Source organism: Polypterus senegalus, chromosome 7 (genome assembly GCF_016835505.1).
Source record: "Polypterus senegalus isolate Bchr_013 chromosome 7, ASM1683550v1, whole genome shotgun sequence".
In the NCBI taxonomy this organism is placed as follows: Eukaryota; Metazoa; Chordata; class Cladistia; order Polypteriformes; family Polypteridae; genus Polypterus; species Polypterus senegalus.
The window spans coordinates 60,282,703-60,297,320 of record NC_053160.1 but is presented as its reverse complement, the minus strand read 5'-3'; the positions used below and the strand labels follow the sequence as shown (position 1 = coordinate 60,297,320).

The following is a 14,618-nucleotide window of genomic DNA, read 5'->3' as shown; positions in this document are numbered from 1 at the left end:
ATTCTATACAAGTACTATGCCAGTATGACCTATAATGCTTATAAAAGAAAAAGAGAGCAAATTTAAAAGGCAGGTACAGTAACCCATCCAATTCAGGCAGATGGCACATGTCCCAGATCTCAATGGTATAAATTCTGCTCTCTAAGCTAGCATTTTAGGTAGATGACGGGCTTAATTATCTGGTTATTCTCAAGTTGAGGGAAAAGCTGAATGTCTGCAAAGTATCTTTCTAAAGGCATGTTGCACTTTAGTTTTCAAGAGATAATTCATAAAGTTTGATTTACTGTAAGAGGATTTTATACAATATTTAACATTGCTATGACTCTTTTTGCACAAGAGTGGCATTTTTCAAAAAAAAATAAATAAAATTGCCAAGTAGGTGTTTTATGTATATGACAGAGAAATGTTATGAGTTGCTTTTGTATATTTTTCCATTCTAGATTTGGCTTTTGTATTGGAAAGAATCAATGTGTCATTAGGATATACAGTATACTGGGTGCTAAGGCTTTAAACTTTGAAAGAACTAGAGTGAGATTTCTAGATTTTGTTAAACTAAAAACATACCAATATGGTTTGTGTTTGTTTGTAATATAAAGATTAAAACTGAGAGTCATCATGTCAGACATTTTTACTTTTAGTAACATTTTGCAAGCAACAGTATTTATGTGAAATACAAATACAGAATTTTTTTAAACATAACTGAAACTCTGTTAAATGTCTTGATCGAATGGGTATGCATATGCTTTAATGTAGGTGCAACTTTGTTCATGTCATATTCCCAGTCATGTACATACTGTAACATATACACCTGACATCACCTGATAATGAAGTGATTTGGAATAATTCTAAATAAAGAATTTTCCGTAGGATTTTTCCCTTGTGTTTTGTAAACTGCATAAGGCAGAGATAACCATAGTCATACGCTATGAAAAGATCTATGGAATTGTGTTGGAAGGTAAGATCTGTAGAATGATATAAAATAATTCTTAATGTATTCTGTATATGTGGCAGTACTGGAGAGATAACTGTTAAGTAAGCACTGTTACTCAGAAATGATCAGCATTTACCTGCTGTCAACAATGATGGTAAGCAGCATCAGCTATGAGGCCCCTTTACTAGAGTGGGAGCCAGAGTGCTGGTCAGGATATGGGAGTAAATGAATAGCTCCAAATGTTAAACTTTTGTGGTGCAAAGCCTTTTGCCTTCTCTCTGTTAGGATCTGCTAAAAGAGGGATGTGCATAGGAAATCATTTTCCAGTTTGAGCAAGCTGGAAATTGTAAAATCCAGGTGTGCCAACTTAATTGGGACCTGTCCAAACAGACTTATTGGCATAGTCAAACCAACAGGTACTTCTAAAACGTATTAGTTAAAGGATGTGCACAAATATACAAACATTTTTTCCAAAAATATACATATTTGTTTTATTTGCTTTGTAATGGTGGACAGATGTCTGATATAGTGGCTGAACTAAAGACAAATTGTATCAGCTAAAACTGAAACTTCAATATGGATGTGTGGAATATGACATTCATTGCATGTATCAGCACTCACATAAGCTTGCCCCCACCTAATGGCTTCCTTTTTTAATTAATTATCATAATAATGCTACAAAATATTTTTTTTCTCATAATAAAGCAAAAAAAGAATAAATATTTTATAGCTAAAAAACTGCAGTATAATTATTAAAAGTAAATGCAAGTGTTGGATTAAACCCTTATTTGAAAATGGATAACTTCAACTGGCTGATCTTTATATGACCCCTTCCCCCCACCACTCATGCAGTCACTCATACCCCTACAAATAATGGACTGATTATCGCTGTTTTGGATCTATATACAGCTTCCTCCAAATTATGAACAACAGCTTTACACATTTTCATGTATGAAGAAAGTTATTTAATACATTTGTTCATCTTCCAAACCACAATGAAGCTGACAACCAAATCTACAACAATTTTCAAATGAGTACAACTAGTGCTAACACCTGATCATGTTTAGTCATTTCAAGAACAGCTCACTGCAGCTTTCAACTTGTAAAAGGGGTTGGAATGGGCCTAGGTGTTCTTGAATTGCAATCACGTTTTAAGTTAGGGACGGAAATTTTGCAGTGCAATTAGATTTCAGTTCATCAGGTTTCAGTTTGATTAAAAATTGATTCCTAATTAAATATATTCATTTCATTATAATCTTTACGTACATCAATTCAACAATCAGATACTTGCATTCACATCACCTGCACAAGCAGGAGAGAATGATAAAGTCTGTTTGTTTTTGGGTTCATTTAAAAGACAAACAAAAAAAATGTACTACTCTTCCATCTCTTCAGATACGATAGCTGTTTCATTTATTTGAGAGAGCTGGCACAAAGACTGTCTCACTCACAAACACATCATCATTAGTTTAAAGTGATAGGTGTGCAGAGGAGAGGTGAGAGATCAGCTGATTGTTGCTGATGTTGAATGCTGCTTTTGTTAAGGATGCGGGTATTTGAAGAGGAACACAAATGGGGTTATCCTTGTAACATTTCCATTTTGATTTTGGGCAAATGTTTCATATTCTAAGCTTCCTTATAGAATTCCTGAAATTAAAATACTGTAGTGTTATTAAGAAAACAGAAAGCAGAGATCACAAAGTTAGAAAAAAATTGATCTTTGGAATTTGTGAAGCAATTTTAAATCATAAATGACAAGACTCAAGTTTCTTATGGGAATCACTTTTTTCCCTATTCACAATTGATGCTGCATTGAGAGACTTCAATTGCTGTAGCCTTCAATGCAGGTCAGCCCTGTTTAGCAGGCTACTATGAGGTGTACTCATGCAATTACATAGTATAGCTCACTCAATTTGTCACATGTGCTGATCATTCATTTGAATGTGAAATGTGAAGCGATAATGTGAAAATAAACAGCCTTATTAAACAATTATCTATTAAGGGAAGGTGTCTTATTTGTTTGTTTTGGTTTACTAATGTTAATATTAAACTGTCAATTTTCATGTATTTGGTATTTTTTTTTTAAAACATAAGTATTTTTGAAGAGAGAACGCTTAAAGAGGGGTTCCATTAAATTAATGAGAATTACTGTAGGTGTTTGTTTTTTACATCCATCCATCCGTGCTATACAAATTCACCTTACAAAGGGGTTTTCAGGAATTGGTTATCTTCAGAAAGCCCGTATTGTAAAATTTTGGCAATAAATATTATCAAGTAAAGGAACAGCAAGTAAAAGCAAATCCTTTAATGTCTACCCATGAATACATGGATAAAACTGTGAATTAGTTTCATATATGTTATGTATTTATTGACATCAGTTAAATATCCCAACTAAATAAGCATTTTCTGCACCGTAGTAAACCATGTAAAATTAAAGGGTGAGCATGAAGAATGGGGATAACTTTAATCTGTTAAAGTAGCTTGCTTAGTCATAACATTTCAGACTAAAATGGCATCTGTGGAGTGAACCTGAACAAGTTTTCTGAAGAAGGGGTGGTCCTCTGAAGATACTATGGGTCACAATTATAATTCCTGTGATTCTTAAAGAACACCTTACATTCTGTACCTCTACAACCTCAGAGAGAGGAATAATCTCAATCTCCCAAATAAACGGTCTACTCATGGTTTATTTAGTAAACCTTACCCAAAGAGATATGCATTCCATCACTACTTTGCATAAAGGGACTGCATAACATTTCTACAGCCTCCATGATGATTTTTTGGGGTTTCAGGCAATTTCTGTCTAAACAACATGGATTTCTGTTCACTAGAGCATAAAGTGAGTACCCAAAAACAATGGTAGTTGAGTACATTTTGAGTCATTCAGGCCAGAGAACCTTTTGTGCACTTTATATCCTGTGATGAGAAAACACTGTTTTGAAAGAGGCTGCTGTTGTGGAAAATTTCAATATTATAAAATGGACTTCAGTTCGGTAGACAAAAACCCAGCAAATGCTTTTTTGACAATATTTATTTACCTTATTCTAGTTTGTTTAATTAACAGTAAATGCAAAGATTTCATAATAGGAAAGCAAAAATATATAATGTGAACTCATTTTCTAGTTCTGTTGTTTGTCCTTTATTTAGCACTAATAATTATGCAATGTCTAATTATTTCTTCCATAGACAGTAGATTTTTTTGTTACAGTGCTGCTTTGAAAGATTGTTGGCACTAATTCTGATGGCATGAACATATTTTATTTTAGTGTTTTTCTTTACCTTGTGTATAATAGGTTACCAGTATTGGAATCTTCAGCTCCTACGGGAGACATGTCCCGGCCTCACCACATTGCATCTGTTGTTCCCAATCGGTACCCCCGTTGGTTCACTCTGAGCCACATTGAGTCACAGCAGTGTGAGCTGGCGTCTACAATGCTAACAGCCGCAAAAGGTAAGAAGGCCACTTCTGTTTGCATTATTTTTGCATTTTTGTATTCCTAGGTAGTTTGAATTCTCAAGTGAAAAAATTTCTTCGGGATGTCTGTCTTTCACCTGCTTGCATGAGATGTTTCAAGTATTGCTGCAGTGTTTAAAACTGTGCTCCTTCAGGGTAGCCTCTGGCATTCAGTTGCCATAGACATGCCATCAAAATGTACTTCTCACAGGCCAATCTGAAAGATTCCTGCCATCTATGAACCATTCAACCTATTAGAAAATCAACTCTGAAACATGTATTTTACCAACTGCTAAAATTAAATAAAACCATAAGTAAAAGCAAATCCTTGTTTTTGAATGTAATATACAAATAAGTATTCATAAAAAAAAATTAATATTTAAATTTTGCATGCTTTAAGAATGGCACTTTAATTTGGAAACACATGAAATGGAGACTGACAGATTGTAATTTTTTAATTTATACAGCACATCTCATTACAGATGCCAAAACTGACTGTATTTTCCTTAAAATGCATCTGCTCAGGATAGGTTGTTTAACATATATTATGTACAACTGTATAATTTCTACTGAAGTGCCTGGTGTATTGATGTAGTACGTTATTTGGTGGAGAATCTTCCAATTTATGATGTTCCTCAGTTTTTCTTTCCAAGTTTAATTAGATTTATCAACAAAACTCATTTCTTCCCTATTTGCCTGCTCCCTCCACTGCATGTTGAAAAACATAAAGCCTCGTTAAAGTTATTTCAAAATTTCAAAAGAGCTCTTTCAGTCTCCTTAACACCCAGTTCAGAAAAGGAAACACAAAATCCAAAAAGTATTTAAGTTTAAGTGCCTTTCTTTTCAAAATCAGGAATAGAACGTCAGTCATTGAAAGTAGATGTGATTACATTCAAAAACAATTAAGTAAAAAAAAAAGGACTATTACACCAAAAAGAGCGCGTGGTGAACATCATATTTTAGATGTTGAATCTGAACTCTGTTGAGTCCAAACTTAAAAAAATAAATAAATAAATAGAAATCAATACCCCTCACTAGCTGCTTACCCATAAAGGTGCTAAATACAATATTCTTTTTAAGACCACAGGTAAGTGGTACAAGAACCAAACTGGAAGGAAAACTTTTTATACCTGGAAACAGTGTGATCAACTTCACTTTTTCATTGCCCTATAAAAATATCTGTGGCAATGCCCCTCTCCCTCCCCCATATCCCCCCATTAATTCCATCTTTTTCACTCATTTTTTAGATCAGTCCTGCACCTTTGCAACTGGTTCAGGTTATTTTTATATGTCTTCAGTTATTTTGTTGACTATACAAATTAACTGTAAACATATTATGCCCTGCTCATTTTTGTTATGCTTTCTCTTTAGGTGATGGTCGTAGGCTTGAAACAGTATTGGAATCTATTCAGAAAAATATCCACTCCTCATCACACATCTTCAAACTTGCCCAAGATGCTTTTAAAATAGCAACACTCATGGACAGTTTACCAGATATTACTCTGCTTAAAGTATCTTTGGAACTGGGTCTTCAGGTAAGTTATGCATAAAAACTGAGAGGGTGCTGAAGATGTTAGGAGTTTCAGTCATTTAAAGTGAATATTTTTTTACTAAGAAATATTAATTACCTTGAGTTATATGTTGCATTGCAGGGGGTATATTTTCTCTGTAAACAGATTAGTTGGAGCGGAGGTAGGAAGAAAGTAAAATGTTGAATTATCAAAGATGTTTGAACGCTTGATGCTTGAATCATTAACAGCATCAATAGCATATAGAGCACCAAACCTTTAGCTCTTCCTACTGGGTCTTCTCTGATGCACTATGCAGGCCACATAAATATTTGAACATGTATTTTGAGTGATCTGATTAATCAAACATTCTTCTCCAGATTTACCTTTTTGTGAGAAAAATATATTATTTGGTTATGTGGGTAAGGAGTAGAACGTAAAATTATTTGTTGCTTCTCCTAAAGGTGCTATTGTTTAAGTCAATGCAGTTAGACCATTTATATAACTATTGTACAAGAGACTTGCACACTTTATAAAAAATACACACACACACTTGTCTCCTTGTATCTTACATTGAAACCATATATTCTGGTGTAAAATTGTTTGTATGCACACATATACATCCACAGATCTAAAGTCATAGACATTGCAGCACTTGTCTTTTGAATTAAACCTGTTCTCTAATTACTACAAAATCTATGTTGTATTCAATTTAAACTATGGAATATTATGAATTTTATTTAAAGTACAGAATATACAGTTATGTGCATAACTAAGTTCTCTTTCAGTTCTGTGTTTATACAACTAGCAATTATCTAGTCCTAACCAAGTCCAAAATATACTGTAGTTAAATCCAACCACAAATGCCAATCATCCCTTAACAGATTTTACTTTTGTTATTATTTATTCACAACCAAAAATAAATTGATGCAGATAGCTACATGTGAAAAAGAAAGTATACTTTAGTGTTTTAAAAAAACTGAAGCTTGGGGAGAAGGTTCACTTTTCAAAAGGACCAAAGCATTGCTAGAGTGTCTTAGAAGTTAAAAGGTGACCATTCATTGGTATCTGAATTAAAGTTCTGACTTGAACCCAATCAAATATGTTTGCAAATGGCAGTCTACTGTGCTATTACTATCGGGTAATCTGGTAGAAGTTTCTATGTAGAATTTTTCTGTTCTTTTCAGTTTTCTTGAGTGTTCCACAATATGGTAACCAGCACTGTGCTGTTAAAGTTGATTTTGGATTATAAAGTGGCCTGTGGGAACGTCCTGAATCACTTTATTTCATTTATTGCTGAAAAGGACAAATATTCCATATTCAAGAAGGCTAGCAAATTTTAATTTATACTGGTATACTACAGACCCAGAAATGTTAACCCAGCAGATGTCTCTACACTTATCCAAGAAAAGGGTGTAAGACGTCTACACAACGTCAAATACATCAAATGTTTTCTTTGTATTTAGTATTTTTTAATGTTTGAAGCTTTCATGGTTGATACACTAAAATATTGTTTTATAGTGTATCAGACTTTTATGTCAGAGTAATTGGTGGAATCGTGGAAGTAAATATAAGGGTAGTGTTGTGATGTGCAGAAATTGCCCCCATTTTTATTCTGAACTTTACTTTCTGTATGTATTTTACCTGTATTAGCCATTTTCTTGGGGGTCTCCTCCTTCCAGCGATATAGAGACATCGTTTGAGTATTGCTGGCATCTTTAAACCAGCCTAGCATGATTTAGTGTGTATTATACTAATTGTGATCCATCTGACTGTTTAGCCTTGCTCACAGGGCAAGTGCTATCAGTAAACCTCACCTGAATCAGTGGGTTAAGAAAAAAGTGTAAATACTTTACTTTCTATAGCTCTTTAATCAACGTAAAATATGCAAACTATAAAGTGTAATAAATGAAAATATATAATAATCAAGGAACAGACTACAAGGTGAAGTTAATGGATTATTTAAACTAAAATGGTATCACTGTTAGATATTAAAGAACAGGCTAACAATTAAAATAGATAATTTATGTGGTGCAAGATTTACTGAGATTCCTTTGCTCTGTCTAGGTAATGCGAATGACGTTATCAACGTTAAACTGGCGCCGAAGAGAGATGGTACGGTGGCTAGTAACTTGTGCTACAGAAGTAGGCAAGTAAAACTTTGTTTTTTCTTTTGGGATGGGATTTATAGACAATTCATAAATATGTATTTATCCCCACGTTTATTGAGTATATGTATATAAACTGTCTCTTTCAAGTTCATTTCAGTTTGTTTTGTTTTTTGGTCTGCTGTTGATTAGGTGGTTATTTGTAATACTACCTAATTTTATAAATCTTGAAATTGAGTAATACTTAGTTTGGAATTCGTTATAAGGTCATGTACTGTGGTAAGATGTTGCTGTGGTTAATGATCTGCCTCGCAACTCATGGCTCCATGCTTAACTTTGCCACAGATTATGTAAACTTGTACATTCTTCACAAGTCTGCATTGCATTTGTGTTGTTCCACCAGTTGTCTACTGCATTCTAAATACTGCAACAACAACATTTTATGTTTCTCTTGTACATTTTCATACACAGAAAATAGCTCAAAGTGCTTTCAAAGATGTCAAAGAAATAGTTACAAACAAAGATAAACTAATTTAGATTAGATAAGAATAATGATTAAATAGCATGCAAGAAAATAATACAAAATTACTGTAATTTTTTGGTGCCTAACAGCAAAATGCTGTCTCACCATTTCTTTTATGGTTGGCTCTTAGTATAGTAAGCAGACTGCTATTAGAAGAGCAAGATTATTTAAGGCATCTTTATATACCATTAGTAGTATTTTAAAATCTGTTCTAAAGGACACAGTTAACCAATGTCATGCTGATAAAACTGGTGAGATATGCTCATATTTTATTTTTCAGGTTAAGAGTTTTGCTGCTGAATTCTTTACTAACTGTGACCCTTTGATATAATTCTTTGGTAGTTCAGTTAGGTGTGCATTACAGTAATCTAGTTGACTAAAAGCAAAAGCATGAATTCATTTCTCAGCATCTTGCAATTTTGTAAGAGGTCTAACTTTTGCAGTGTTCCTTAAATGGGAAAAATCAGTCCTAATGATTGGTTAATATGTGAACTAAAGTTTAGATCAGAGTCCATGATTAGACCTGAATTCATTACTTCTGCCTTGACTTTTAATTCTAAAGAATCAAGTTTATTTCTAATGCTTTCATTATTTCCATTCTTACAAATAACTAAAATTTCTGTGTTTTCCTTATTTAGCTTGTAGAAACGATCACTTATCCATTCAGAAATAAAAGTAAGATGCAGCCCATAGCAGCAGGGTCATCAGGTGCTGTACATCAGTAAAGCTGTGTGTCATCTGCATAGCTGTGGTAGCTCACCTTGTGTTTTGATATAATCTGGCCTAATGGAAGCATGTAGATTGAAAGTAACAGCAGGCCCAAAATAGATCCTTGTGGTATACCGTATACAATAATATCATGGATCTCTTTACTGCAATCGCCACAGCTAACAAAGAATTTTCTAACTGTTAAGTAAGGCTGTAACTAGTTTAGAACAATGGCAGAGAGCCCCTCCTCTTTTACTAAGGTGATTTATATGGTGTTGAATGCTGCACTCAGCTCTATCAGAACAAGAACAGGCCTCTTTCTATTTTAACTCACGAGTCATTTACTAACTATTGCAGTCTTTAGATAATCTGGGAAGACTCCCTTATCTAATGATGAGTTAACTATGTCAAGAAGACTATCAATTAGAATATCAGGGATGTCTTTAAAAATCCTGTTGGGACTGGGTCAAAGACATAAGTGGAAGGTTTTAGATGAGAAATTATTCTACAGAGTTCAGGTAACCTTATTTTAATGAAGGAATGTAATTTTCTAAAAAAGAGCATTTTGAGGTTCAGCAGCATTAATTTTGGAGGGATATAGTATATTACATCTAGTACAATTTATTTTGTATTTAAACAAAATGTGTCAAAAGCCTCACAGGTTTTGCTAGAAGTTTCCAGGGGCCATTTCATTGATTGAACTGGGTTTAGAAAATGGTCAATATGTACAAGTCACTCTAGGATAACTCGAAATACTTAATTGGCATAGTTGAGAATGTGTCTTACAGTAGACTGACTGTTTAGGAATGTTTGATTCCCTGTATTTCATGATGGGCTTCATTTTCCCAAAATCTGTGCACGAATATGTAGATTCAGATAATGGATAATTACATGGATAGTGTACATCTAAATGAGTGGCACACAAATTAAGTTTACTGGGGAACAAAAAAACTTGCCAGTTTTTTCCACTTACTAGCAATGTAGAATGTATACTGTTTTTCAGTTCAGTCTTTTATACTTGGAAGACAATCATGAAGAAATTACTGTATATTTCTGTTAGGCATGGCATAGTACGTGGTATAATACAGAGAGTTTCACACTTTAGATTATGCCAGAGCTGGTTCTAAATTATTTGTATTTTCTATTCCGAGATATTACTTCCAGAAAAAACTAGTATAATTTGGTGAATGGTGACTGCATTTGCAATGTATCTTGATTCTTTGTATTTTGTCTTTCTTATTTTAGGTGTTTATGCATTAGACAGCATTATGCAAAGTTGGTTCACCCTGTTCACTCCTACGGAGGCCACCAGTATTGTTGCCACAACAGTAATGTCAAATAGCACCATTGTCCGGCTGCACTTGGATTGTCATCAGCAGGAAAACCTGGCAAGTAGTGCTCGTACTCTGGCCCTGCAGTGTGCCATGAAGGATCCTCAAAACTGCGCCCTATCTGCTCTGACGCTTTGTGAAAAGGACCATATTGCATTTGAGACAGCCTACCAGATAGTGTTGGACGCCGCCACCACTGGCATGAGCTATACTCAGCTTTTCACCATTGCACGATACATGGAGCATCGTGGCTACCCGATGCGGGCCTACAAATTGGCTACCTTGGCCATGACTCATCTCAACCTGAGTTACAATCAGGACACTCACCCTGCCATTAATGATGTGCTATGGGCCTGTGCATTGAGCCACTCCCTAGGCAAAAATGAACTCGCCGCTATTATACCTCTGGTAGTCAAAAGTGTCAAGTGTGCCACAGTACTCTCGGACATTTTACGGAGGTGCACTTTGACAACACCAGGTATGGTAGCACTTCACGGGCGCAGAAACTCTGGGAAGTTAATGTCACTGGACAAAGCCCCTTTAAGACAGCTCTTGGATGCCACGATTGGGGCATATATAAACACCACACACTCACGGCTCACACATATCAGCCCTCGGCACTATAGTGAATTTATTGAGTTCCTCAGCAAGGCTCGAGAGACCTTCTTAATGGCTCATGATGGACACATTCAGTTTACACAGTTTATTGACAACCTAAAACAGATCTACAAAGGCAAAAAGAAACTAATGATGCTGGTCCGGGAGAGATTTGGTTGATGGAGTTCCATCTTGTACTTTTTACTTGAGCCTGCCTTTGTACTCTTAACTTAAAGAAATACAAAAAACTATTAATAACAGAGCCACACCGGTATTATGTGTATAGAACTGTTTAGTTCGCAAAAGAAAAAAAACAGAAAATTGTCATGTTGTGAAAGTGTGTTTTTCTTTATTTGTGTGAGAGAGAGCGAGAGCGAGAGAGAGAGATAAAGAGAGCGAGTGAGAGAGAAAGAGATTAAAGCTAAAAACAAGAAAAGTTTTGGTTTACACTGAGTATATGTTGTCAAGTGGCAAAAGCCCACATAGCTCTCCTGTTGTTTCTGTATACATTCACAGCCTCAAAGATTATTAAAATGGCTTTAAACCAAACGAAACACCTCCATCCTAAGTGAAAAGTACCTCATATGGATTCAGCTTTATTCCTTCTTAATTCATCGTTTGCATTTCAGTATATTAATACAAAAAACATTAAAAAGAGAAAAAAACTAAATAAAACAGATCTAATTAATTCCAAGGCTGACCATGTGGCTTTGCAGTGCTGTTCATCCGGAAGCATGGCACACAGTGCTTGCGCATGTGGAAACTTAGCGACTGTCAACATACATTCTCAGGGATTTCTCGGGAAAAAAAAGAAAAAAAAAAAGAAATACAAAAATGAAAGAATGAGAGCATTTATTGTACTGTATATATTATAGTATATGTCTGAATATTGAAAAAGTATACATTAACTAATTTATAAAGAATATTCTATGTAATGCAAAATACTTGAAGCTGCAGTAGCTTGGTTTTAAACAAAAAACATATCAGAAGGACTACAGTGCGCCTTGCTTCAGGGTTGGCTCAGGTGGTGAATTTATATGCTGGGCATCTATGCAGAGCCACCTATTCAAATTGCATGATTGGACTGGTATCATGGTTAAAGGAAAAAAGGAAATAAAAAAACAACTAAAAGCTTTGTAATGGGCACCATAGACAAGAGAGACAACCAACATTAAAGCCAGAGCAGCAAGCCTTAGCAATTAATAACAGTATGCCAGAATTGGGCTATGTGCCTCCTAGCCTAGAAATATTTCAATATAAAAGAAAAAAACTGACATGTTAGCAAAGGTAAGTAAAACGCCTGTTTTACTAAATAACCGCCCCCAGTTGTAGAAATTTGGTCTGACCACATTACCTTACCATCCTTCAGAGTAATCTAAGAATCAAAGCTCCATTTGTGCACAATAACATTAACATACTCTGCTGGTATCTTGACTTTGTGCAGGACAGAAAGTTGCTGTGTAGGTCTGACTGTTCTTTTTGTTTTATTTTATGCTTGTATTTTCTTTTTCTTTTTCTCTAGAGTTCCTAAAAACAAAAGAGAAAAAAAGAACAGCCTTCTATCTTGCCTTGTCTTAATGCTTTAAAATAACCAAACTGGAGATCTAACAACCAAACTTGTTCATTAAATGAAAGCCAACCAACTTTGGTTACAACTTAGTGTCTTTAATTTAGCTGAATGGTTCTGTATCTTGTGCTTTAAAAAGCAGTTTTTATTATGTTTTTGGTGCAAAAAGTTGTCTAGTGTCTCTTGTTCCCTTCATTAGAGAACTTGCTAGAGGTATGTTTGTAGGTTTTTTGTTTAGAAAAAGGAAATCATGCTCTCCATTTTATTTATTATAATAGGTAAAAGATTGTACTTCATCACCAGTGTAAACATGCTCATGAAGTTGAAATTAAGATTTGATACACTGATATCAATTTATTTATGTAACTAAATCACTGTTTTATAAACTTGTTAATGATTCAACAATTTTTTTTGTTTTAATTAAAATTAGTTTTTTGAAAGGTAATGTTGATCCTTAGTATTTTTTCCACATGACTCTCAACAAATTCTCAGAACATACACAAACGTTTAAGTGTGTATGTGTCTTTGTATATAATGTGGATTAAGAAAGTATTCAGACCCCTTCAATTTCTGCAAACTTTGTATTGTACATTTAGTTTTAAATTGATACATTTGCTGGTTTTTCTCATCAATCTACATAATGTCAAAGTGAAAACATTCACAAACATTTGCGAATGTATTAAAAAGCAAAAACTGGAATCTCTCATACATTTAAGTATTCAGACCCTTTATTCAGTACTTTATAGGACCTTTTGAGTCTTCTTCGGCAAGTCTCTACAAGCTGTGCATGCCTGGATTTGGGCATTTTATGCCATTCTTCCTGGCAGATCCTCTCAAACTCCATTACATTATATAGGAAGTTATCTGTAAACTGCCATTTTCAGTGTTCTCAGATGTTCTGTACGGCTTAAGTCTGGGCTTTGGCTGGGGCACTCGTCTTTTTCCTCATGCTGTCAGAGTCCTTTAAACTGTTGTATGCTTTTTAGTCAAGAGTGGCTTTCACCTAGCCATTCTATCAAATGCCTGGTTGATGGTCATCCTTATGACAGGTTCTTTCATCTGAGCAGAGAAATTCTGAAGCTCTATTCGAGTGACCATTGGGTTTTTATTCTTCTTTCTGACCTGTACTGTGCATTGGGATTTCCTATACACAGGTGTGTGTGTTTTAATGATGTCCAATCAATTTAATTTATCACAGGTGGACTCCGGTCAAGTTCTAAACACATCTCAAGGATATTTAAACAAACAGGATGTGCCTGAGGACAATTTGGAGTACCAGAGCAAAGGGTGTGAATACTTGTATGAATGCGAGTGTTCAGGATTTTGATTTTTAATAAATCTGCAAAGTTTCTGAAAACGTGTTTTGACTTGGTCATTATGGGTTACTGAATGTAGATTGATGGGCAAAAATGGCAAAATGGTCTACTGAAAATTAAACTTACAACACCAGAAAGTGAAGGGGTCTGAATATTTTCTGAGCCCACTATATAATATTAATATATATATATATATATATATATATATATATATATATATATGAAAAACAAACCCACACCCTATTCATATTTTATTAAAGCATTCTGTGAATATTTTTACATCAACTGAAGAAAAAGATTAAAAATTATTTACTTCAGTTAATTAATACACATAACATGTGATAAATATATACAATATATAAGCTACTGTTCTTTTTATATAATGCTGATCCCCTCCACCCCAATAAAAATGTGTTCTGTCTATATTGTGTTGCTGTAAACTTGGTGTACTTCCTACTCTGTTGTTGGATGCCCTTTCTTAAATATATGAACTGCCACTCATTCGGGTCATTGGGCTTTGTGCTGTCTTATAGGACTACTATATATCTCTGTCCTCATGATGCTGCTCCTTCTCC

General features: G+C 34.5%; 1 protein-coding gene across 1 annotated transcript in view; it reads left to right on the top strand.

Moving 5' to 3' along the window:
• zswim6 (zinc finger, SWIM-type containing 6) overlaps positions 1–13,172 on the top strand; it is a 225,317-nt gene extending 212,145 nt beyond the window's left edge. Inside the window, exons 11-14 of the mRNA XM_039758708.1 lie at positions 4,225–4,382; positions 5,757–5,920; positions 7,961–8,042; positions 10,478–13,172. Of these exons, the coding sequence (XP_039614642.1) occupies positions 4,225–4,382; positions 5,757–5,920; positions 7,961–8,042; positions 10,478–11,340 (1,267 nt within the window). The 3' untranslated portion in view covers positions 11,341–13,172. The remainder of the gene's footprint in view (positions 1–4,224; positions 4,383–5,756; positions 5,921–7,960; positions 8,043–10,477) is intronic.
• Positions 13,173–14,618: the final 1,446 nt, after the last annotated feature.